The 27,156-nt window shown below is 31.0% G+C and overlaps 1 protein-coding gene across 16 annotated transcripts in view; it reads left to right on the forward strand.

Moving 5' to 3' along the window:
- The window catches only part of LOC145303601 (muscle calcium channel subunit alpha-1-like), a 1,244,232-nt gene that overhangs the window by 1,139,958 nt on the left and 77,118 nt on the right, over positions 1 to 27,156 (forward strand). For 11 of the 16 annotated variants that reach the window (XM_080145164.1, XM_080145154.1, XM_080145155.1 and 8 more), the window contains 2 exons: positions 13,811 to 14,113; positions 21,600 to 21,774. In XM_080145164.1, coding sequence (XP_080001290.1) covers positions 13,811 to 14,113; positions 21,600 to 21,774 — 478 coding nt within the window. The remainder of the gene's footprint in view (positions 1 to 13,810; positions 14,114 to 21,599; positions 21,775 to 27,156) is intronic. The other 5 variants (XM_080145170.1, XM_080145166.1, XM_080145167.1 and 2 more) reach the window with 1 other exon arrangement.

A 27,156-nucleotide genomic window follows, 5' to 3' on the forward strand; every position in this document is an offset into this window, starting at 1 on the left:
CAAGAGAAAACAACCTCTATTGGTGGTAATGGTGTCGTTTCAAATAAGAAATTTTATTTTGTCAGTTAAGGAAACATTTTTGAGTACTTGCGTATGAGCCTCTCTTTAATTTCCATCCAACTTTCTCGTATTATACCCAAGAAAATATGGTAAGTGTAAAACTAATAACAACATGAAAACTTTTTTTTTTAACTTTTTAAAATCCTAATAAATGACATGTGTTAAATGTCTGTCGCAGGTAAAATGCTTTGACATATTCATTTGTTACAAATTAATCCAATTCATTTGAGATGCAATTTTTTCTTTTGTTTTCTTTGAAATGGAAAATAATTCTGCTCTATTTTCACACTTTTTAATCATTTGGCATGCAGCATGATGCTTTTAACAAAAGTGTTGATATTTTGATTTCAACTCACAATGTCAGAACCTGACAGTTCCACTTAAAAGCTATTTTTGAAATTAAGACTTAGATGAAAGTTTTGTATCTCATGCTTATCGAATGAAAAACAAATGGTGTAATGGATCCGACCGTAAACTATATAATCATCTAAGCCAAGTTCAAATCCAAGTGGATCAGTTGCGTTCACTTGCATTCTAATATCGTTGAGAAAGGTATGAAACTTCGTCCTCTAACTATGAGTAAAATAACGTGTTTGATGAATCGCTTACAATAGGTTGATTGTTTTTCAGCATTTAATAAATCAAATGTTAAACAATGAAAAAAATAATTGTTTTGCATTGGAACATAATGGTCTGAGAGCGAATGTTAGAGAAATCAAAATGATGATCAGTGATTTTAGTGTTGGATAGCCTTTATTTAAAAAAAAAAAAAGTTCCGTTCAGTTTGTTGAAAGGGAGTTGTGTGCAAATGTAAGGCAGATGAATACTCAGATGTGGAGAAAATATATTTGAATGGAGAAGCTATTAAGGGTTTTTTTTTTCTTTCTTACAAGGAAGTTACCAATTATTAAGGCCTGAAGGCTACTCGAGGACAAGGGTTAATGAGTGTATGGTAGCCATCGGCACAACAGAGTGATACTCATTATTTATTTAACTTAAAAGATAAATACATATTTATTTTTCAAATAAATATTTAAATGAGTTTTTATTATTATTATTATTATTATTATTATTATTATTATTATTATTATTATTATTATGGTGAATTATTATATTTTTTAACTGTATTAATTTATAATACTTCAGGACAGTATATTTCAACCATGTTTTAGTATAAAAAAAATTCTCGTGGGCATACATGTAAAAAGCATGTGTAAATGAAAGCTTTCCCAGAGAAATAAAATAGTCATCTTTATAAATAAGTAGGTGCTAGCTATAATTTTTTTTTTTTTTTTTTTTAAATAACTATAGTTCAAGTTCATAAAAATGGAGACTGTTTTTTTCAACAGTCTTCATTTTGCCATTTCACGTGTACAATGTAATTTGCTATGACATGTTTTTTTATTTAGGTACTTATGCAATTATTGTAACTTATTGTTACTATTTAGATAACTATTTTTAACGCGAGGAGAGTGTTTTGTAATTATTCTGTACTTTCACCTAACAATTTAAAAGACAAAAGATATTGTAAAACTTTAATTTAACTAAAAAATACTATTAAAAAATAGCATGCGACCTTCTCTGCATAAGCAGCATTATTTCTTTTAAAAACATGATTTTAGTAAATAAAATGTCTAGAAGCAATCCTGAAAATCACTTCATTAAATAATTTATGTGACTGAAATAGAAATTTCATTTATTTATTTGGTATAAATAAGTTTATTGAAAAAAAAGAAAAGAAAAGTGGGCTAATATCTCAGTTCTTCCATTTTGCTTGAAATCTCATTCCATGTTTTAAACCTTGTGTATGTAATATATATATATATATATATATATATATATATAGCGTGTCATAAGGTGATGAAAAAATCCAATAAAGTGCTCGATCGTGAATGTGAAAGCTGAAGATACAATATTTATTATGACACTATATATACATATTTCAAAGTCGTACCATAAAAACAGCGTAAGTTCGTCAGCGACAATGAAAAACTGAATCAGTATTTCATTGTCGCTGACGAACTTACGCTGTTTTTTTCCAACCTCTTATGGTTGATTCTGCATAAAAGGCCAATGGTACGACTTTGAAATATGTATATATAGTTTCATAATAAATATTTTATATATATATATATATATATATATATATATATATATATATATATATATATATAGTAAAAACCTGAAGAGAGTGCTCAATACTATTGCAGTAAAGTCTGATGAAATTATCAGGTCGTTGATACGATTCGGTAATCTAAACATGTGTAACTAAGCAGATAAAACGGTAATATATATATATATATATATATATATATATATATATATATATATATATATATATAAAACTGCACAATACTTTAGAGCTTTTCTATAGTATAAAATATACACTTATCACAAGTGTTTCATTCAATTGAAGGAATTTGTTCGACTAACAGCTTGGTGAATTCTTTTAGTAGAAAGAAACAAACGTTTATGTAGCTCGCTTACTATAAGTATGTATTTTGACACTATTTCATATATATATATATATATATATATATATATATATATATATATATATACACATACACGCACACACACATGTGCTCATATATTTGCAGAATATTATGGTTTGTTCTTAAAATGAAAATAGTATTTTATGTGAAGAAAATTAACGTCTATTTTATTAGTAAAAAGCGTAAACATGCTTTATTAATTTGTTTGAACACAAAAGTCTGGGTTTTAAGATTGAGAGAAATAATTAAGAAATGAAATGCACTTTTTTTTTATTATATTCATAAAAGTAATTTATAGAATTTGAGGAAAGGTCGACTTTTATGAAATGAAAAAATTAGAAATATGGCCTTAAATGTAGTCATGTAATCATGTTAGTTGTAGTTAACAATCTGTAAAATTTTGCAAAAGTCTTTTATTATTGACAGTCTGGTTGTTTGACAGATCCTGCTTGCTAGGACATTAGACATCATTTTTCAGTGCAAGGGTCTGAATCTATATTTTTTGTAGGTCACGACTATACACTCATTTATTAGTTAACAGGATGAATTCATACCTTTCTTAATAGCGTTAATGCAAATTAATTCAACATAGGGCTTCACTACATGCTTGAAAACAAAATTCTACCACTTCATCTGTCAGGAGGAGCATGCCATTTTCAATCTTTATTTAGTCATCAAAGCTAATTGGTGGTTGTCCACTTGATCTTTATTAAATTAAATCTTTTTGATATGATTTCTTTACATAGCTGGAGTCTAGTATCCGAGGAACATGTTCAAACCATGTTTATCTGTCGAATATGATGAATCTGTTAATATTAAGTCTCTCTCTGATATCTGCATTTCTTAACTTTTTTTTTTTTCTTACAAAGTTACTCCAAGGATAGTTCTTTAACATTTCATTTCAAAGATGTTGGGTTTCATCAATGATTCCACAGTCGACACCAAGAACCATTTTGCTGCTTCATCTTCAAGATAAATAAACAAGAACCGACCGATTCTTACAATGAATCTGGTCATTCAGCAATAAAAATGTTAAAGCTTGAATGTGATCAACCAGCAGATGGAGCCTTTTATTGAGAATGTATAGATGATAAGACGCATTAATTCAGTCTTCATGAAGAAAATCCTTTTTCAAATTAAAATGTGATGCACCAACTGACAGACAAGACTTTTATAGAAATGCCTGGATGTATCTAAAAAAAAAAAAATGTTGCCCCCCCCCTACACACAAAAAACCCCGCAAAGTTACATGATTTTCTTTTTCTTTTGCTGTTTGACAAAAAGCATACTTTCCCATGGAATTAACTATGTGCTCTTTTAATAAATTTTTGGATGCATTTTTTTTCTTTTTTTTTTTTTTTTAGCATTCAATTGGTCAAGGTCAATATAAGCCAAGTCCTCTAGCACACACAACACACAAAATGAACCCTAACTTATGATTGATCTTCCATAGAAAACAAGTTGCAAAAATAAATTTATTCAAAACAAAGCATTTAAAATGAAAAAAAAAGTAAATTGAAATTTGAAACAAAACGCATAAGTAATTACTTTTAAATAATAAATTGATTACTAAATTTGGAAATAACAACGTTCATATTCTCATAAGTTTTTTTTTCTTATGAAAGGAATCAATTTAGAGAGGTTGGAGTAATTAATTTTTGCCAATTAAGTGATAAAAGAAATTTAAAAAAAAAAAAAAGCAAAAATGCAATTGAAAGCTTTTAAATGAAGTGCACTGTTAATTTCATAAGATATGCTTTTCTATCAAACACAATAAAATAAAAAATGAAATAAAACATGATCTTGTGTTTTGGGAGAAACAATTTTGTACCACGATTTTACCAGAGATCCATATTTTTAACTACTATTTTTATTTTGATATTTACAAAAGTAGTAAATCTTTTTTGTAGATTGTAAATAAAAATTGATCAGGACACCGCTGTTGTCTTGACTTGACAGCAAACAAGACCTACAGAAAGCCAAAGTTTGTTTTTTTTGTTGATTTTATTTTTTTAAATATTGTTGAAATATTGAAGGGGGGGGGAACTCAACTGGAGCAAGATACCTCTCGAATTACAAATAACATTTAAGGCAAAACTTGAATCTAATAACTTTCTTATGAATACCAATATAAACAGTATTAGTTTCAAAAGCTAGCTGCTAAGATAGTGAATTATGCCTCTTTTATATAAAACCCAAAGTAATTCATTTACATAATCGGCTGCAACCACGGCCACTGAGATATAGAAGGCCTGTTAAATAAAAAATGCCTGCAGGCAATGTAGGTAAGATTTGTCAAACTGTTACTGTCGATACTATATGACGGCATTTTTAAAAAAAAAGAGCATTAAAACATGTTAAAAAAAAAAAAAGAAAAGAAAGGCACCCAATTCGATTAATAATGAAACTGAACTTTATTCAATATAAAATATAAATATTATCTATGTAAAATTACATAATTTTTAAGCAATATACAATCTAATACTGATAAAACTGAATTATGAATTTAGGGAACAAACAATTAAAGAAACATAAAACACAAACAATTCTTGGCCTTCAGGACAAGATCACAATGTAGTAGTATTTGTTCTGATGCTACAATTCACCTTTTCTGTCTTCGACCGGTGGAGGAGAAATCCTTCATGACTGAGACCATTTTTATTTTTGTTCCTATCCAGAGTGCCCCTTATTGGGGAGCTGGATTTCCCCACAAGATTATATGTTGAAATATTTTAATAACTATTACTTTTAATACAGAAATTACATTTAAAGTTTTGGTTTTCTATTCTTCTATGTCCATTTTTTCCCATGTTTTTCATCAAAATGTGTTGTATATTTTCATCAGTTACATGGTTAGGAGTCCTATACTCCGTTATAGTCTTCATTTTCATATCACTGCAGAATACATGAATACGGAAATAAAGTTCACATAACTACTAAAAGACAATCATACTATAATGTGAATATTAGTTAAAAACTAAGAAACTATAGTAAACATGTACGATATTAAATTAGGATAGTGGTAATTTGGGAGGGGACATTATTATTATTATTTCACTCGCTAGGAGTTTTCTCACAGTCCATCATCAGTGATCACTCACTGGCAGTAATATGTGGTATTCACTGGAGATTGCATGACAACAAGTCTCCTCAGATTTCCAATGTTCTCCACCTCTTGACCACTAGTGCAGATGATTGCACGTTATCACAACATCCATTTGCCATTGATTTCTCATTGGTATCAGTCATTGGTGTTTCCTGGAGTTTGGGTGTCAAACAAGTTGCTAGCACTTTATTGGTGAGGATGATCATTAACACTAGAGACAGTGTTCGAATCATCATATTATAGATTGTAAAGACAATCACCAGTGAAGGATCTTTTTTAGGGAAAAATAAATTTAAAAAAAAAACAATTGTAACATATTCGAAATCTATTTCTGTGGATAAAATAATTAGTTATTATGGTGACTAAATAGTTAACAACACAGATTAAAAAACCCGAGTTCAAATTCAGTTCATTCCATGAAAACACTTTCATCAAACCCACATTTGACCTTGTGTCTAACCTGGAACAGAGATAAATAACTGGTTCAGTAGAACATCCTCAGAAAGTTACTGACTACAACATGGACACTCGAAGAAGGTCATAGGGAGCAACAGCTAAAAATGTTGTGAATATAACTGTCATAATGAGGAGAGCTGTCAGCCGCATGTAAATAATATCAATAAGAAGATTTGGCTATCTTGAAGACATGGGCTTGAAAAGAGGCAGCCATTTTTTTTTCTTTACAACTAGTTTAGCCCACATACAAATTATTTTTGTATGCTTCTTGATACATGTTTTTTTGTTTTTTTTGTGGGTAATAATAGCAAGCCTCTTTGAGAGCTAGCATCTTCAAGATAGCTGAAGATTTATTTTTTTAATGTAAATAAGAAAAAAAAAAAATTTTTCTCACAGCAGATTGCATTAAATATTTAGTATTGAAAAATAAAAACTTTTTTTTTTCTTTTCTTAACTTTTTGATATTAACTTTGTTGCTAACTTTTTTTTCTCCAGATTAAATTTTGGCAGCACAATCAAGGCTCAGATTTTATCGGGAAAAATTCTAAAAACAATTCTTCAAACTCTAAGATCTCTTTTGATTTGTACTATTTCTGATTTGCAGATATTTATCTACGTTTTTAAAATTTGGTTCATACTGAATGGAAGTAATTTAACTTCACAAAGCATTACCACTTATCAAAGCCCAAAGGCCACTCGATGGTATTACCACTTATCAAGGCCCAGAGGCCACTCGAGGATAAGCGTTTAAAAGTGCAGTAGTCAATTGGACAATATAGTAATCGTTAGTAATGGAAATTCAGTAAATTTGTTATATATATATGTATATTTTGTTACATACGCATTACCATTTATCAAGGCCCACAGGCCCCTCGACGATAAGGATTGAAAAGTGCACAGTAGTAAGCGTTAGTAATTAAAATTCGGGAAATTTGTTATATAACTATTTTTTTGTTACTTAGGCATTGCCACTTATCAAGGCCAAGAGGCCACTCAAGGATATTACCACTTATCAAGGCCCAGAGGCCACTCGAGGATAAGGGTTGAAAAGTGCTGTAGTCAATTGGACAATATAGTAATCGTTAGTAATGGAAATGCGGGAAATTTGTTATATATATATTTATATTTTGTTAAATACGCATTACCACTTATCAAGGCCCAGAGGCTATTCGAGGATAAGGATTGAACAGTGCACATTAGTCAATTGGACAATATAGTAATCGTTAGTTATGGAAATTCAGGCAATTTGTTATATACCTATTTTTTTGTTACTTACACATTTCCACTTATCAAGGCCCAGAGGCCACTCGAGGATAAGAGTTAAAAAGTCCAAAGTAGTCAATTGGACAATAAGGCCCAGAGGCCACCCGAGGATAAGGGTTAAAAAGTGCAGTAGTCAATTGGACAATATAGTAATCGTTAGTAATTACTACTTCTCAAGGCCCAGAGGCCACTCGAGGATAACGGTTCAAAAGTGCAGTAGTCAATTGGACAATACAGTAATCGTTAGTAATGGAAATTCAGTAAATTTGTTATATATATATTTATATTTTGCTAAATACGCATTACCACTTATCAAGGCCCAGACGCCACTCGAGGATAAGGATTGAAAATATTCAAAAAATTTTTATCTACCGATTAGAAAATTTGTATATAGGGTATTAAGACATATGGAATATATCTAGCATAATCTATCTATTATATCTTTAAAAGTCAGAATGTTTGTGTGTGTGTGAGGTAGCGAGAGAGAGAGAGAGAGAGAGAGAACAATTCTTAACCTATATATTCAACAAATTTTTTATCTATAGATTGTAAATTTGTTATAAAGGGTATTCAGACATATGGAAATATATCTAGCATAATCTATCTATTATATCTCCAAAAGTGAAAATGTGTGTGTCTGTGAGAGAGAGAGAGAGAACAATTCTCAACCTATGTACTCAACAAATTTTTTATCTACAGATTTGAAAATTTGTATATAGGGGAATTCAGACTTATGGAAATATATCTAGCATAATCTATCTATTATATCTATAAAAGTGAAAATGTGTGTGTGAGAAAGAGAGAACAATTCTCAACCTATATACTCAACAAATTTTTTATCTACAGATTAGAAAATTTGTATATAGGGTATTCAGACATATGGAAATATATTTAGCATAATCTATCTCTTATATCTATAATAAAAGTGAGAATGTTTGCGTGTGTGTGTGTGTGAGGTAGAGAGAGAGAGAGAGAACAATTCTCAACCTATATATTCAACAAATTTTTCATCTACAGATTTTAAAATTTGTATATAGGGTATTCAGACATATGGAAATATATCTAGCATAATCTATCTATTATGTCTATAAAAGTGAGAATGTGTCTGTGTGTGTGAGAGAGAGTAAGAACAATTCTCAACCTTTATATTCAACAAATTTTTTATCTACAGATTAGAAAATTTTTATATAGTGTATTCAGACATATGGAAATATATCTAGCATAATCTATCTATTATATCTATAAAAGTGAGAATGTGTGAGAGGAGAGAGAGAGAGAGAGAGAGAGAACAATTCTAAACCTATATACTCAACAAATTTTATATCTACAGATTTGAAAATTTGTATGTAGCGTATTCAGACATATAGAAATATATCTAGCATAATCTATCTATTATATCTATAAAAGTGAAAATATGTGTGTGTGTGTGTGTGTGTGAGAGAGAGAGAGAACAATTCTCAATCTATATACTCAACAAATTTTTTATCTACAGATTTTAAAATTTGTATATAGATTATTCAGACATATGGAAATATATCTAGCATAATTTATCTATTATATCTATAAAAGTGAGACTGTGTGTGTGAGAGAGAGAATGAGAGAGAACAATTCTCAACCTATATATTCAACAAATTTTTTATCTACAGATCTGAAATATCACATTTGTATAGAAGTAGAAATCTGGATACCTATTTTGATACCTAATAAAAGAAAGGACGCTCTTTGGGGCGGATTTTGATGATAACAAGTCACTAATAAGAAATTATAATAAACATTGAAATAATTTAAGAATTTTACCAAAATAAAATTGCATGGTAATCACCCAATTTCTGCCACAAAATTTTGATTGGCAAAACTCATAAACAGAAAATATATATTTTCTAATTTCATCTTTTTTTTTTACATAATCTGATTTGATGTTTTCCTTAATATTCAAATCACTATATTTTGCTGCTTAATATCAAATACAGCAAATGAGTTATTTTTTATGCATCAAACAATTACATTTTCTCATTCATCCAAACTAATCACTGAACATCAATTTCATATTTTCCTTACTAAAATATTACTGTGCTTGATGTCATCAAGTGGAGCGGATCATTTTTTTTTTCATTTGTTCACACATTTTTCCAATTTATATATATTTTGTCTAAGATTCTTAGCCTATGTCATTGCATACCAAGCTGTTTATTAAAAGTTAAGGTTCACTGTAAACACATACGTTACACCAAAATAAAAACGCTTCAGATAATGTCTTGATATTCAATTCAGTTTCTCACATGACATCTTATGAAGTTAGTAGAAATGTTACAGACTTTTGAATCTCAAACACTTTCAATACTGTGCACTGATATTTTCTTTTTTGGAATATAAGCACATTCATGATTTTTTTTTTACAAACGCCAACAAATGTCACATTGTGTAGCAATGTACTGAAACAATTATAAAAATATTTGTTTTTATTTTGGATGATGCAGGGCATCCGAAGAGAGATTTTTCTAACAAAATGAAAGTATAATTTTTAGCAATAGGTATCTAGGAAAAAGCCACTACATATGTTATAAATTCCAAATTTCCACAACCTGGCAAATACTGGTACACGCTAGCAAATTTAGATTTGCAATTACAGAATATGATTCTAATTTTTTCCTTTGCTCTTTATTCTAACACTACACTAAGTTTACTGTGTTATTTCGCTACAGTTGATATTGTGTAGAACAATAAGAAAATCATAGTGAACAATGCATTCAACAAAATTTCACACACATTTCTAGATACCTATATCTAATAAGTTCAAAAGAAAGGACACACTTAGGGAGGTATTTTGGTGGTCAAGTCACTAATAAGAGATTAGCTGGTTTCCCGGCATAGCCCAGGATGTAATAAAGATTGACTGAAATACATGTTCTAGCTGGTTTCTAGGCGTTGCCAGGGATGTAATATAGACACATTATGTTGTATATTACCTGTTCTCTTCTCCCTAAGGTAAAACAATTTCATATACATGCTGTAAATTACCTATGCTAGGGATAAAACATGAACAATACCAGTCCTAGGGTAGATAAAACAAATAATACATAGAGATGAAAGATTCCTCTCCCCTAAGAATAAAACATATGTTCAATATCTGCTTTTGTTTTTTCATTGTTTATACGGTCCCGAGCAACGCCGGGTAGCCCTGCTAGTAACAAATAATAATCAAATATACTGCAAGATGTTCAAATTGTGCACTCCTCAACAAATGCAATAATATACACTAAATTGATGAATGCGTTATATATATATATATATATATATATATAATAAAAGTGAAAGTGTCTTTGTGGGTGTCTGTGTGTGTGTACATTTCCATACCAAACTACTCTGTCAATTTTCAGTCTGCAGACTCGAGATTTTTTAGTCGGTTTTTGGATAGAAATTTGGCTATCAAGAGGTCAAAGTTCAAGGATTTGATCTTTGAAAACTCTACCAAACTGCTAATTTTGGGTCTAAACACTTGAAATTTTAGATGTAGGTTACGTGGACATGGATCAAACTTTTAATTTGATTTTAGCCCAAAACAAATGTTAAGGGGTCAAAATTGGGGTCAAAGTTAAAAAAAAAATTTGACCTCTGCATCTACCAAATTACTCAGCTAATTTTTGGTCTAAGCATTTGAAATTTTACATAAAGTATATTCAGACATAGAAAAAGCTTTTTAATCAGTTTTTGCGATCTCTAGCAAACTATTTAGCCAATTTTTGGTCTAAACATTTGAAATTATACATAAAGGTATTCAAACATGCAACAAGCTTTTTAAGCAATTCTTGGGCGAAAATTTGGCTGCCAAGAAATCAAAGTTGAAAGAGTTGACCTTTGCAGACTCTCCCAAATTCCTCCGCCAATTTTGGGTCTAAACATTTAAAATTTTAGATGTAGGTTACTTGGACATAAGTCAAACTTTTTAATATATAGATACATATGCACATAAAGTTATGAACCGTACATAGGGCCCGAGCAAAGTCGGGCTGAACGACTAGTATATTATAATTCCACAATAACCAAGACAATCATACATTACAACATGTTTTATTATACAATGTATCTCTTTGGTGTTACAATTGTTTCATAACCATTCAGACAAGCTTCAACTGTATTTCATTAAAAGATATTCCAAAATGGCTAATCTTCAGACACAAAATACAAATGTAACACATATATAAAAGCACGCACCATTTGTTATTTGCAAGCATCGAAACTCATTTCTCCGTCTTTCATTTTTACTGTTTTTTTCGTTGAGCTTAATTAACTGTGTCAATTAATATTGACTGTGATTTAATTGATATATGAACAATATCGGAATTTAATAAGTAAATTTTTGGTTATATATATATATATATATATATATATATATATATATATATATATATATAATATATGCACACACAATTTTAAAAAGTAAAAGTAAAAACCTACATCTTGCATTTTTTTAACACTTTGGTGTTGAACCCTTTGAAAATCACTTATTTGTGAACCCTGATACACACACACACCCACACACACACACGTGTGAAAATTGTACCATACTGGGCATGAAGTCACTTGGGTTTTGTACTACTGTACATATAGATTCGAAAAAGTTGTCAAAAAACAAATATACAACAAATAAATGTAATCAAAGGCAAGTTAAGTTACTTTTCTACCTAACTGGATATGTTGTAATTTAATGTAACATGTTTATTCAGCTCGAAAAACATACAGTGTTTACCAATGTATTCGAAAATTAAAAATGGCGCCCAACTCTCTCTTTGACACAGTAAGTTTGGGAAAAGGAGTTAAAAATTTTAAAAAAACATGCAAAATACTGTTAAAAACCCACCGAATATATGTCGGTCTATGTTACAGTAATGTATATTTAAATTTTCCAATACATCGGTAAACACTGTAAATTTTTCGAGCTAAATAAATATGTTACACTTGGTAGACAGTGAGGAACCTGTTAGATTAGAGACTTTTTTTTAACGCTATCTAAGAGAGAGAGAGAGAGAGAGACACTAGTAGTTAGTGCAACAATACTTCTATGCATTAGTGAGTGTTCTTTTATAGAGATATAGGATACTGGCAGGTGTAAGTTTTCTAACCTGGTAGAAAGAATCAGTAACATCTTCCATGTATTTGGTCAAATTTATGTTACCTATAATGCTGGGATGTAATTGTAATCAGGAATCGAAAAAATCGGATCTTTTGGGGCTATCGGAATTGAAAAAAATTAGCACTTATTTTCCAATGCCAAAAACGATTCTTTTAATTGCTTACTTTTGGGTTTTATCTTGTTTAAAACTTAATTATCCACAGCTCTTGTTAATGATGAAATGATAATATTTATTAATTTTACACTACCAGTAGAATTAACAGAAGGAAAAGGGACACACCTGCGATTGAAAGACAATAACTGAGTCTCAACAGGATTAATTGAAACAAGTCATTTCTTACCCCAATTCATAACTGAACCTAAACCAACTTCTAGATCAACTGCATATTTCAACTGATCCTAGAAAGATGGGAGAAGCAATACCAAAATAGAGTTAGAAATAGAGTTACTAATCAACAGAGCATTATTGCTGTCAACAAAGGAAAGTTTCAATCAGGCCTGTGTAGACAGTGTAATGATGTATAGAAGTGAGATTTTGTTGGTTTGGTCACATTAAAAGAATGGACGAGAGTACTTAGGTTAGTAGATATAGAACAGTTGAGGTAGCAGGATCGGTTGGCATGGGAGGAAGTAATAAGAATGTATTTGAAAGAAAGAGGGATAAATAAAGATCCGGACAGAGATAAGTTATTTTGGAAGTCAATTTTTAAAAGTCGTCCAACAACTGCCACAATGTAAAATAGATATTAAACTGAATATGATGATGATCTAAGGAAATTCATCAGTTTAGCCATTGAGTCCAAATTTGAAAGTATAATTTAATATCTAAATAATTATTAATACTTTATAATGATAATGAAATTTGAATATTACAGCATTTTTTATTTAGTAGGTTTTAAAATGATGTATCACATATTTGCTTGAGGCAAACCCAAGTTAGGGTTGTTCAAATTAGGAAGAGTCAGACACCAAAGAGGGTTCAAAGGAAGTATGAACTCGGCCATTTTTGTTTTAATTTTTTGCAATCAATCTGAATCAAGATGATATTATCATAAATTGTATTCTATGAACAGTAAAAGGAATCAAAATTTGGAGAGGAAATTAATAGTTTACAAGATCAGATAATAAACTTGAATGCTTTTATCATATATTTAAAAAAAAAAAAAATCTGAGCCCTTATTGAATGTCTTTTCCTGACAGCCTTTATTGGTAACTACTGCTGTTATTATTGTTCTTGTGTTATGCTGTGTGATTTTTTTTTTTTGTAACAATCCAACTAATATTGAAATATGTTTCCAGTGAACAGTCTTCTCTTGAAGTTGATTCAGTTCTTGACAATGAGGAGGGCCTTGAGAGCAGGCCAAGTGAGGTCCATGATTCAGATACAGAGAGCATTCCCATGCGGACAGTTGTGGGTGACATGGGTCGGAGTGTACAGCCCCGTCTGCGTTATGCATCTGTGGTTAGTGACCATGAACAAGAGTCAGACAGGATTTCAGACAGAATGTCAGATAGAATGTCATCTGACCGCATGTCTGACCGTATACCCATGACCCATCCAGGTCCTCCTGATCGAAGGCAGGACATTTATGTATATAGAGAGTAAGTATGGTGCTATATTATTTCATTAGGACTAATAAAATGTTGTTTTGCTTTCAAGTTTCAGTTATTATCAATTAATGAACAAGGAATGATCCATTTAAGACTTTCGGCTCTCTTCAGTGTTTCCTTGAAAACAATATTTTTAGCTGATATCAAAGACGGATAAACATTTCCAGGTATTTTTGTAGACCTGGTGGCCATTTTGGATGCCATATAGAAAAGCATACAACCACTATATGAGGGAGCTCTTCTAAATTAGAATGAAAAAATTTGTATGCTCACATTTATTTTACATAACACTGCATAATATAGAGCTCCTGTGATTTGGAAAGAAGACTTGTATATATTACTAAGTAATTAAACATTTTTTTCTTGGATAAGTGAATTGTTTTTTTAGGGAAAAAAGAAACTGACTGCCATTTTGTTATTTTGCTTATTTACTGATTGGTGGTTGCTATAACGACGAATCTTAATTTAAAAAAAAAAAATAACAAAAATTTTTTAAAAACTGCATTTGAACACTGTCAACTCTATATTGCTAAATAAAACAAGTAAATTGACCAGCAAATGATGTTATCAAAGACATTAATATTGTTGTAGTCTTGCAGGCTGGTAATAATCAAGATAAATGCATTTATAGGATTAACAAAAATGTAACAAAAGTACGTTACAGAAATACACATTATGATCCTGCGGTAATAACTGCCAGAAATTGCTGGTATTCCTTTCTTTCCATCACAGGAAGTAAGTGAGGAGAATCCAGCCAGAGCCTCTAAAAAAGAAGCACTCTTTCTTACCTTTTAAAAATTGCCTGTGCAACCCCGGTCAGCATTATCTAGTCAGTAAGCAATAAATTCCACTCGAAAGATGGGAGTCTGGGTCTCCTAGTACTATCCAGAATGAATGCCTTAGCCTGCCAGATAAGGGGCCACCGAAATGATTCAGTTTCTGCTGAATTTATTGTCAGGATTGGAATCTCGACTTGCATGTATCAGCAATCGGAGCAAGTGACCAAATTAATGGTGTGATTTGCTATATTGCTGTCTAAATCTAACAATATAGTTTCAGGGTTTAGTCCATTCTTGAAACAGGTAGATCAGCTTAGTTCATGATAGACATGAAATTTAAAAAAAATAATTAAGTAGTGTGTGCTTACAACACCTGCTGTTATTGGAGATGGAACACTTGGAGCAAAATAAATATTGCAACCTGCTAGTTAGTAAACATTAAAACTTCTTGAATCTCTTCTACCAGTCCAGTATTTACTTTTTTTATTCTCGGCCCCCAAAATCAAGAGATTCAAACATTCTTTTAATGATCTGGTTCCTGTTAATTGCGGTGTAATGCTGCCCCTGTGCAGTTCTAGGAGGTCCACCATCCCAAGTTTTGCCTTCTCTCTTTGAGAAGGGGTTAGTTTATTGCTAATCGCCTCAGGCATCCTCACCAGGAAATGCTGACGGGACTATCCAGGCATTTTATGCAGGTCAAAGTGCCCCTCATCGGGGGGGGGTGACTTCTCAATCCCACTTCCTGATCCTGATGTCTAAATTCTTGCAGTGGGAGACAACTAAAAACCTACTCTCTTTGCCCCCAAACAACATCCAAAGCACATTTAACATGAGTACATTTAAATGTGTTCAAAAAATGTTTTCAAGTACAGAAATCTATACAGAAAAACTTCAAAACGTTTTTGGTAATTTTGAAACATTATGTCCCTAAGATAATCAGGTGGGGTAAACGCCCCTCCTTCCCCATCACACTGTCATTGAACAGTATAGTTCATATTCAATGGCTAAAATCCATGTTCATATTCAATGGCTAAAATCATTTTTTTTTCTTATTTGTTATTCATTATCATTTGTATAATTCAACGTGTACCTTGCCATGAAATGAAATATTGTTTTCTTTTTGTTTTAAATAATGTTCAATTTATACATGTTCATATGTTCAATTCGTACATGTCGATATCTTCTACATGTCGTTGCCATGTTTCAGCTTCATAAGAATAACAAATGCATGATGCATGATTCAATAACTCACTAAGCATTAATGTTGATTTGCCCTGCCCCCAAGCTATCACTCATTCACTTTGTTCATACAGCTTAACATTCTTTTGTTTAATTAATTAATATATATATATATATATATATATATATAATATGACGTCCATCAATAAAACTGAACAAATTTATGTTCCTAATAAATCTACATAGCTAAATGTTTTTATAATGTGATTTTTGTTGTTTTGTTTTTATTTTCTGATGCTGATATAAATTTGATGCATAGCTCTTTTACAAATTTTGAAGTGACTATTTAAAGGTTTAAATATTGAGCTTCATTTGGTTTGGAATTTGATTCCTCTAAGAATCGATCTGACCTATACAAAATATTTTTTTATATTATCACATAATGATTGATTGCTGCATCTTTCCAGATAATCGCCATCATATTAAGTTCTCCCCCCATTTCGTTGTCCATGCCATCTTAGATGACTCTGCAGTCCCGCCGCAGATTTGCACATCTTGAACCAGATGTAACATACAAATTGAGCAATTTCCACTGAGTTAACTTCCTCTGGAGGTCGAAGAGTATTCCTATGAACAATCATATATCTTCCCATATCAGCAGTAGATTTGCAAACCCAATCCTGATGCATATCAAACAGATCGTTTGGTTTGAACTAAGCACTAAACTTTCCTATTGTCAAGGATGATTTTCCATGGAGCTATGCTATTTTCTCTGTGAAACATTCATTTGTCGATGATCGCAACAGGAACTACAACTACCTGTGGAGAATAGAGGGTTTACTCCTCTAGATTAGCAATATTCTGTCTATACCCATGCCAGGTTAACTTTGTGAAGGATGTGACTCTCCACTATGCACAAACGGTCATTCACTAGGGAGAGTATGTATTTTGTGCATCACATAATGCTGCGATGCACAAAATAGGCCATTTCGGGATATATGGAAACTGATGACAGTGCAGTGAATACTGGCGTGTGTTTGATATTTCGTGTGAGATTTCTGCCAAGTTTCATTGATACTGTTGGGAAAAATTATGAATTTAGTATCTAACTTTCTGCTCCCACTTAAGAGTAAGAAATGAACGTTCAAGTTTTGTTAGGGTAACTAGTATAAACTAGATGAAAACTAAAAAAAATAACACTGAAAGTCTTTTCGAGCTAAGATCAAAGTGTAGCATCTGTTCTGTACTCTGTCATAAGAGGAAAAATCTTTTTTAATCGTGACACTTTTTTTTTTCTATTTAGAGTACCCCTTTTGAGGGAGCTGGATATTCACCACATAAAGACAACTTTCTGCTAACTTTGCCCTTGTGGGTAAGCAAATAAATAGGGACACCATCTACCTCAACTAAAGGTTGAATAACCTTAGAAAGTAACTGCAAACACATGAATAATTGACAAAAAAATAAAAACATAATTTTTACCTTTAATGGATGCAGAACATTGCAGTTTGTTTTGGCAGACATAGATGAATTTTCCAACCTGCTTCATCAGATATTCTGTATTCTCTTTGGTTGTGCAAGCAACTGATCTAGAAGAATGAAAACGTCAAAAGAATGGGTGACCTAAAAAATGCTTCCTATTAAATTCAGAATTATTCCTATTAAATCCATCATATTTGCTACAAATAAACTTGAGTCTATGCCTGATTTGTCTCTCGGGTTTCAGTTACAAATGTCCAACAATCTTCTTTTGTTGTCGTTTAAAAAGTGTGAAGCTGAATAGGCTTCACATTCACAGGACTTTAACCTTCCTCGTAATTTTTATCTGTAGAGTTATATCAAAGATAATGTCTATCAAAACAATTTCAACTGAACTGAAGAGGGCTATTACAGCCCAAATTAAAGCAGTTTCAAGAGAAGAGTGTGTCAGACTTAACAATTTGGGGGTGGAGGTCTCCGGGTGTGCTTATCATTAAATGGCAATAAAGATTGTTATACAAGTCAGGCATAGATTGAACTTTAATTGTACCAAATATGCATGGATTGCAAAAAGGATTATAATTTTAATTAATGATCCTATGGTTGGCACTGATGCTACCAGAACAGGCTATTTGAAGATACCAGCTTCCTGACCTAAAATGCACCAAACATTTATGCTATTATTTCCTTTCTGTCCATTTACAAAGCTCAACCATTTTCTGCAAAGCCAAAAACAACAAATTTCTGTTACAAAACAACCAAACTGAATACCATGAATAAATATTTGAAGATATAAAGAACTTGAAAGCATAAAAACCTCTTTAAAATGGCCAGACTCGGCATTAGATAACTCAAATGTGCTGTAAAACGAAACAACCAAACCAAATAATTGTTTGGCATTTTATGGAAATCACTCTTTAACACGAGTCCTTGTCATGGCAGTATTTCCCATCGTCACGCTGCCACTGAGCATGAACAATGCCAGTTCAAGAGAGATGTGGTTGTAATTGCGCAATCCTTACTTCATTATAGACATCCCACAGGGACACCTTTTGTCTTTTAAGGCATGTGTGTGTGCGCGTGTGTGTATATATATATATATATATATATATATATATATATATGCACCTTTGTGAAATGGTGATATTTGATGTATGAACAAATATACAGAAGAAATGAATAAAAACGTTTCTGCATAGATCAACAATAATTACTCTACTTTCTCAACTGAAAAAGAATTAACAATTATTAATTCCTAATTTACAAATGAAGAAAACTTATTAGTTTAGATATACGAATTGAAGAGCACTTTACGATATGTACAATCCAAAATTTCTGCTGTCTGGAAAATGCAGATCTGACATAAGGAAGATAATTTTGGGGGCAAATGGTTATTTCCCCTTTCAATACAAATATTTTTTCGGTGAAATCTTTTTCATCTAACGAACTAGATTTGTTTTTTGTTTTTTTTTTGTTTTTTTAATCTTTTATTACAATACAAAGGGAAGACTTAAAATGATTCAAAAGATAGATGAATTTCGTTAAGGCTATTATTTGGCCAATATTTAAGTGTTACACTTCAGCAAATACTTAACATTATCTAAAGTTGAGATTACAAAATTGCAAGATTGTTTTAAATATTAACAAATATTTGAGAGAGTTCATTCAGAGACAAATATATCGAATAATCAGTTCATTCAGAGAAAACTCTATCCATTAATCAGGTAAATGTATATATGTTTTATATATTTAAAAGGACTGAAATATTCATACTTTATTAAAACCTCTCAAAATCCATATGTGGTACATGTAAATACTTTTAGAATTAATAACAGGTGAAAATATTTCATTTAAAGCTATTTTCAAATATTGTGCATTTTATTGACTCTTTTCCTTAAATAAATGGTTGAATAGTTGCATAGATTTTAGATCAAAATATATTCGTTTATCAATTTTAATGCTTTAGTTTTGCATATCTATTATTATTATTATTATTATTCACTAGGACTTCTCACACAGGTCCTCATCAGAGATAGCTCACTGACAACAGCCGGTGGTGTTCCCAGAAGTCTAAGTGACAAGAATTTCCCCAGATATCCAGTACTCTCCACTTCTTTTGATAACCTTTGCAAATGAATTTGCATCATAACAACAGCGACTTGGCATTGACATCTCGTTGACAATGACCATTGGTCATCACTGGGATTTGGGTGGCAATATTTTAGTTCTCTTCACACTTATCCAGTGGAGGTCTTGTTAGAGCTTTCTCTCATCTTTCCATCCTCCTTGACCCTATTCTACTCTTCGGTGTGGTGCTAGTTGATACCAGCATTCCAATATTTTTTTTTGGGGGGGGGGGGGAATTTATGATTAAAAAACAGTTTCAGTTTTCTTGTTTTCATATCACTAGTGCTTGTAGCTAATGTGTAATAGTCTCTGCATTTAAGTTTTCCTTAATATTTCAGCTATGTTTATTATTGTTATCCTTTGTATCTTCTCAGCCATAACTCTTATTCCAATTTCTCTCATTCTAATTTCAATGTTTTTTAGGGTTGTTCTAAGTGCTACTACGATTACTGATGTTATCTTAACTTTCTTCATCTCCCATATCACTTTCAACTCTTTGGCCAGCTTTGTGTATTTGTGTATTTGCTTCACTTCTCCGTCTCCTTGTGGTTTGCTGGAACGGCGAAATCTATGATTTGGCAAGACATTTCTCTTCTTGTTAACTATTCTGACATCTGGTCTCCTTGCTTGGATGGGTTTATCTGTTTGTACCTCCTTATCCCATAGGATTTTATAGTTTCTACTTTCAAGTACTGCTGTCGGTTTGTTCTTGTACCATTTGTCCGGATGTTCAAGATGCAGTTGTTTACATATTATTGTTGTTATTATTATTATTATTATTATTATTATTATTATTATTATTATTATTATCATAACCAAAACATTAGGGAAAATAATGCCAAAGGTTGCTTTTTTGTTTTAATTCAAGTTTTTTTTTTTTTTTTCTTTTTTATTAGTGGTATGCAGAATTTATTGATAGCTAAAAGAAAAAGTGTACATGGTTTTTTTATTCATAAACTGTGGTAACATTAAACAAAAAAGTATGAATACTGATCCATTTTGATCCTCAAGTAGAGCAAATCAAGGATTTATACTGGATAAATAATGGAAGATATCCAAACAAAGAAAAGCAATAAATTTGAGGTCATAAATTTTATTGTTCAAATTTTATTTTGTTGAAATTATTTATGGCTTATTCACTTCAATTTGTACATTTTGAATATGTGTGAGTGTATTATAATATTATTCTTTTAAAACTTTCATACAAATTATTCTTTGTAAAAAAAAAATAAATAAATAAATAAATATTGTTTGATAAATTTTCCATTTTTCTAATGACTACTCTATAGTTAAGGTGATGAATTTAACCAAAAATTAAGTAGAAATTACACCAAATTCCAGCAACTATTTTTTTCTGTTTACAGAAAGATTACCAGGACTTGATGGGAATGATTTTCAGACTTGAAAATGAAACACTAAACGAACAGAAATTAAGAATATGTTGTTGGAGATGTTCTTTTATCACGCTTATTCATGTTTTATATCTTGAAGAATAATTTTTTTTCTTTTTTACTGATGCATCAGATTAAGCTGTCTGAAGATACTGACTATCTGAGCTAAAATGCACCAAATATTGATAGGTTTTTTTTTTTTTCCTTTTGAAAAACTCAATCATGTTTTGCATGGTCGACATTTCTCCTCTACAAAACCAAATCAGACACAATGAATAAATATTTGAAGATATAAAGAAGTTGAAAGCATAAAAACTTTGACCAAAATGACCGGATTTAGCATTAAATAATCTGAAAAGGGTTGATATATTGTATAACAACCAAATCATTTTTTTTATTATTATTATCATTAAATTATATTTTATTCCACGTAAAAATAAAAGATTTAATTTAAATCCTTTATTTTCTTTTTTCAAATTTTCTCTTGTTTGTCTGACTTAATTTCTAATTTTTGTGTTGCAGTCTCCCGCAAGAAGACAGTGATTATGAGCGTGAACAGACGCCCACCTCCCCACCTTCTAGGAAGGTGAGCAAACGAGGAGCTTCGATAAAACTGTCTTGTATTGGCAAGCAAGGCAGCGATGAAAACCCTTTGGTTAAGAAAATTGCACAGCCATTAAAATTAGCTCAAAGACAGGTAGATTTTTTTAAATTTGTTTTTTTGTTTTTTTTATTCTCTCTACTGTAAAAGAAAATATTAGTATTAGTATCCTCTTTACTATTATATGAAAGTTACTGTGTGTGAGTTCCTTCCTCATAGGTTCCGAAGCGACTGAGCCTATCTTTTGCAGATTTCACAGAAAAGGTAATTTATATTTCTGGCAGCGTTCTTACAGAAAATCATCCAATAAGTATCGAAAATTGAAAAAAATCCAATCTTAAAAATAGTCTTTCTCTCTTATAGATAAAAATGAAGAATTTTTACAAGGAATAATTTATGTCAAACTAACCAAGGGAAATAATAAAATCTCAGCAAATCATTTCTTCTTAAAAAAAAACAAAACACGTTTGTTGATATCTGGAAAGATAGCTCGATGGTAGAGCATTCAACTACAGATCGAACGTTTTCATTGGTTGATTACCACTACCGGTGGTTATAAAAACGATTGTCAAAACCATTGGTGTCATACCCCCATTAGGAGTCAAAAACATTTTACAAGTTACCATTTAAAATCGCCGTAAATCATTTCTTCATTTGTATATTTTAAAACTAAATATTAATTAGTCGTAACTTTTCCAGGACATTCATCGCCAAGCCCAAATATCAGCTGATGTGATATTGTAAAAAAACGCAGACGGAATTTGAGAGATGAATTTATCATTATTATTTTTTTTTATTCATTTTGCAAATTATTCCTCATAATATATAATACCCAATAGAGGATTGATTCTATAATAATACATACACAATCTGCATGAATTAAAATATCATGTTTAACCATATTGTACAACTGGGCAATGCCAAGCAACTAGCTAGTTATCCATATAAAAATGATCATTTTTGTGCTTTTGGGAGCTAGACATTGGCTCATTACATATTCTTATACATATAGTATAACCTGTTAACAATTCTTATACATATGGCATAACCACATTGTTGCACCAGTTCTTGTTAGATCACCAAAGTTAAGCAACATTGAGCCTGGCTAGTACTAGATGGGTCAGCATTTGGGAATTGTAGGCACTGTATGTGCTCTCCACTTATCTCAGCAATGTTTTCAGTCATCCTTAACCCCTACTTGCCGACTCAAGAGAGGTGTGATTGTAGATTGCGCAGACCTTGCCACATAAATTCCACTTGCAGGCACCTTTACAGTGGGTATCCATAGTCTGTCAATACTGAAGGAAGCTACCACATATTCTTGAATACCAACATTCAGTATGGAGGAAATAAACCAATATTTTTATTACATTTTTAATCTATCTTTGATCTGACTATGAAGAGCTGAAAGAAAGCAATGCTCACTCTGTCTAGTTGTTGGAAAGAAAAGAGACTGATGTCAATTTTTCTCCCTTTTTTTATGTATTCATGCCAACTGTAATCGTCTAATCTTTCTATCCATTCATTATTTCACTTGTGTATTCTGTGACTCCAATGTGCATATTTTTCATTTGAGTCTATACAAAGCTGTTGACTGAGCACTCTTCTCGGTGTATACATTACATATTAATGTGTATGTACACAAACTAAGATTGATAGCTAAACGGTTGCATACCATCACCTGCAGAGCAAATCCTTTGTAGCTATAACAAATTTTTGTCCAACATTTCTTTTTATGGACTTATGAAAACCTTTAATAGTTCAACCATCAATTAATTGTTTAATTTTATTCATATTTTTTGTAATGTATGTTTATCTATTTGTATGTATAAAATTTACTCTTAAATTAATTCACCAATTATTATGAATTTTGGGCTGCTTTGCTTAAGGGTGAGTAATATAGGCTACTAGCAGAGGCGCCCAGTGTTGCCCGGTCATAAAATACACTTAAATATAATATTTAAGTTTACACAGATTTTGTAGTTATTATAAAGTCAATTATTTCATATTATATCGTACTAAATATATAGTTATGATATAAAAAAAAATTTTTTTTAATTATTTCATTGCCATCAACTAGAATCGAAACCAAAACATAAGAAAACAGTTTCATGATTGAAACTATGTCTACAAGTTAAGCAAAGCCTGAAGTTTTTTTGTACTCAATATGGTTGCACTGTGGAAAGGAGTGTGAATTTTATTTAATGCAAGCTGGTTTCCATGACAATGTTTTTGATAGACAAGATGTAAGCAAGGGCGGTCGGATTGTCCACAGAGTTTCATAATTACGTAGATGTTTAGTTTAATTTAATCTCATGTAAAGGTGGTAAAAAAGGAAGTGTAAATTTAAAGATATCCAATTTTTGAAATTTTACTTATACGTATTAGATATCAATTAATAAATATTTTCCAAATTTTAGTTTCTTTGGAGTATTTGAAATGGTTTAAGGGATAAAATATGGACACTATTTTCTATTTAGAGAATTCTAATATTTAAGATTTACATTAAATTCGATCCATAATCATTAGATACCAACTAACTAAACAAGATTCCTTGAATTTAATTTCTGATTAAGCCTTAAATTTTACTAAAATCAAAATTATGTAATGGTTTCAGGTCAAAATTTGAATATGATTTCTAAACTTAAGGTCAAGTATAATTATATCTGGATTTTAATCTTCAGAATGTGACAAAGTGGTGCAAATCTGTTCTGCTCAAGGAAATTCTTTTTACTCGTCCTAGGACAAGTATTCTTCTAATCTATATGTTGATAAAAGAGAATACTTCTCAACCTATATACTAAACGAATTTTTGATCTACAAACTTGAAATTTGGTATTTAGGATATTCAGATATGTGGAAAACTTAATCAGTTTTCATCCGGAAAAAAAGGGTTGCTATTGGGTCAAATTTGAAAAATTGATACTTGAGGGTCATCAGATTTTTATCTGTTTGTCAACTGTTTCATGACTGCTCATGCATGAATCATTCATTTGATAGCTTCTTTATGTTAAGAATAAGTAGGTTTGAAAACACTATTTAACGAACGTGGCAAGCTGACCTAATGGTTATTGTACTTGATTTACTGTCATTAGGCTTTGGTTTCGATCTCAACTGGAGTATTTTTATTTTTTTTACTTACAAAAAGTGAATTGTTTAGAAAAAACATAATACTCACATGCGGACATCTCAATTTATTTCCGTTTTTTGTTTTTTTGTTTTTTTTACTTCATTTTTTTTTAAATTTAATGTTATGTTTAATACTGGGCAATGCCAGGTACATCAGCTAGTAATATATAAAAAATGATAGATTTAAAATTTTTTAATCATTTTCACACTTGTTTCTCTTATTATTAAAAAAAAATTAACATTTGCTGAAAAAAAGTCATGCAGAAAAATAATGGGGAAAATCTTGGCGCAGGGAATTTTTTAAAATATTTACAAATCTTTGGGTCGGTTATTTAATTAGCATTTAATTATGATTGTAAAAGAGTTATAATATAATTATTACAATTACTTCATTAATACTATTAATGATATTACTTACATACCAGGAAGTTATATTTTTTTAATATTTGCATAAATTACTAGTTTTGTTATTTAATGTATTTTTACAAAGAAAGAATTCAAAGCAAAAATTAAAACAAAAAATAATTTTATGGAACAAAAAAGTATGAAAAAAAAAAGTAACTGCCGGTTTATTATTTCATTTTAGTTTGTTTTTAATTTCGGATTTTTGTTTGTTTTCTTTCTCAATTAAAAAAAAAATTCTTTGTATACATTTTCAAATTTGTTTAAAGTAATTTTTTTGTTTTTTGTTCAATATACTTCTTCTAGCAAGAGTACGTACGTATAATGATTCAATACAACAAAACTCATTTTTCGCGGTTCTCTTTCTTTTAGTGCTACTTCGCTTTTTATTGGGGTTTTGCGCTTTTAACATTTTTGTTAAGATTATAAATTTGAATGTTATTTCCGATTTAAATTCATAATTATACAAACATATTTCACTTTTTTTTAATATTACTAAAAAAAAAAAAAAAAAAAAAAAAAACAAGTTTTCAAATCTACTTTTAAAATATTTCCCTACAGGGATTAAATAAAATGAAGTTTGTACAGTTAAAGATGGAGCAAATAACTTATTGATTTCTCTCGAACGCTTAAAAGATTTATGGATTACTGTTCTTATCTTGGATGCTATTCTCACAGCATTGCAACTGATGTAACCTTCAACCTTCTTGTCAAATTCTGGAATTTGTAGAAAATTTCCTTAATAGTAATCAGCTCTAAATAACAATCTTCTGAAAGTTGAAGGTTCATTTTTTTTTTACATAGGAGTCACCACTTATCAAAGCCCAGAGGCCACTTGAGGATAAGGTTAAAGAGTGTACAGTGGTCAATGGAACAATATAGTAATCGTTAGTAGTGTACATTTTATAAATTGGATTACTTAAGGGAACGGCTCATCAAGAATTTGTTTATGTTGGTCTTGAAGACGACCATATTGTAGTCAGCTGGAAAGTAGGCAAATAGAAGACAGTTCCACAGGTTTGTAGTTCTAAGAAAGAAGCTTTGTTCATGGTATCTACATTTAAGTTGAGGCACAGATAAAGAGTGGGGGAAATTATTGATAGTGTTTTCAGCTAGATGAGTATTTCTCATGAAAGCTTGGTGAGGGGATCATAGATTGGAGCTCAGATGAGCACTTGGCATGAAAATAACGATAAAGCAGAGACAAACTCACCATGTCTCTTCTGTGAGAAAGAGATTGCAGGGAAGAAAAAAGGACATCCTCTATGAGGCTACAAAGTCTATTTTGAATTCTGTCAAGGCAGGATAAGTCTTTCTAGCAGCTCTTGCTCAGATGTGGCAACAATACTCCATCCTTAGACGTACCTGGCTCTTATATAGGTAGAATTGCATCGGCAGTGAGATATCTACTGGATCAATAGAAGGATCCCAACATTTTTCTAGCGACTTTGGCAACGGATTTGATGTACGTGTTCCATTTCAGATCAGGAGCCCAGAAGCTTGTCAAAACATGGAGCCTTGCCAAGATGAGAGCCATTCATTTAAATTGATGCCAGATGGAGATCAGAGCATTGATGATGTAAAAATAGAAGTTTGGTTTTAGATGCATTAAAAGTAACCAGCCACTTCTTTTTGCATTGTACCACATGCTCAAGATCAAAGGAGAGAGGATTAGAGAGAACTTGGTCGTTTACAGCCTTTGATGTGCTGCCACATAACCTATCAGAGAGAAAGGATTTAATAATTGAGAAGACATTTCCAGCTGTAGCATAACTGGAGATCTTGTTCATCTTCAGTGAAGGCAATACTGAGAATATAATTACAAATTACTTAACACTTCTATCATGGTTAACATGGCTGACAGAATGAAAGCAGCTGCCTCCATGGATTAAATAAAAGGTTCCATTTGAAATTCTGTACAAATTCCCAAGTTCGACAAGATACATC

This window comes from Euprymna scolopes, chromosome 19 (genome assembly GCF_053919585.1).
Source record: "Euprymna scolopes isolate OS-2025 chromosome 19, ASM5391958v1, whole genome shotgun sequence".
Lineage (NCBI taxonomy): Eukaryota > Metazoa > Mollusca > Cephalopoda > Sepiida > Sepiolidae > Euprymna > Euprymna scolopes.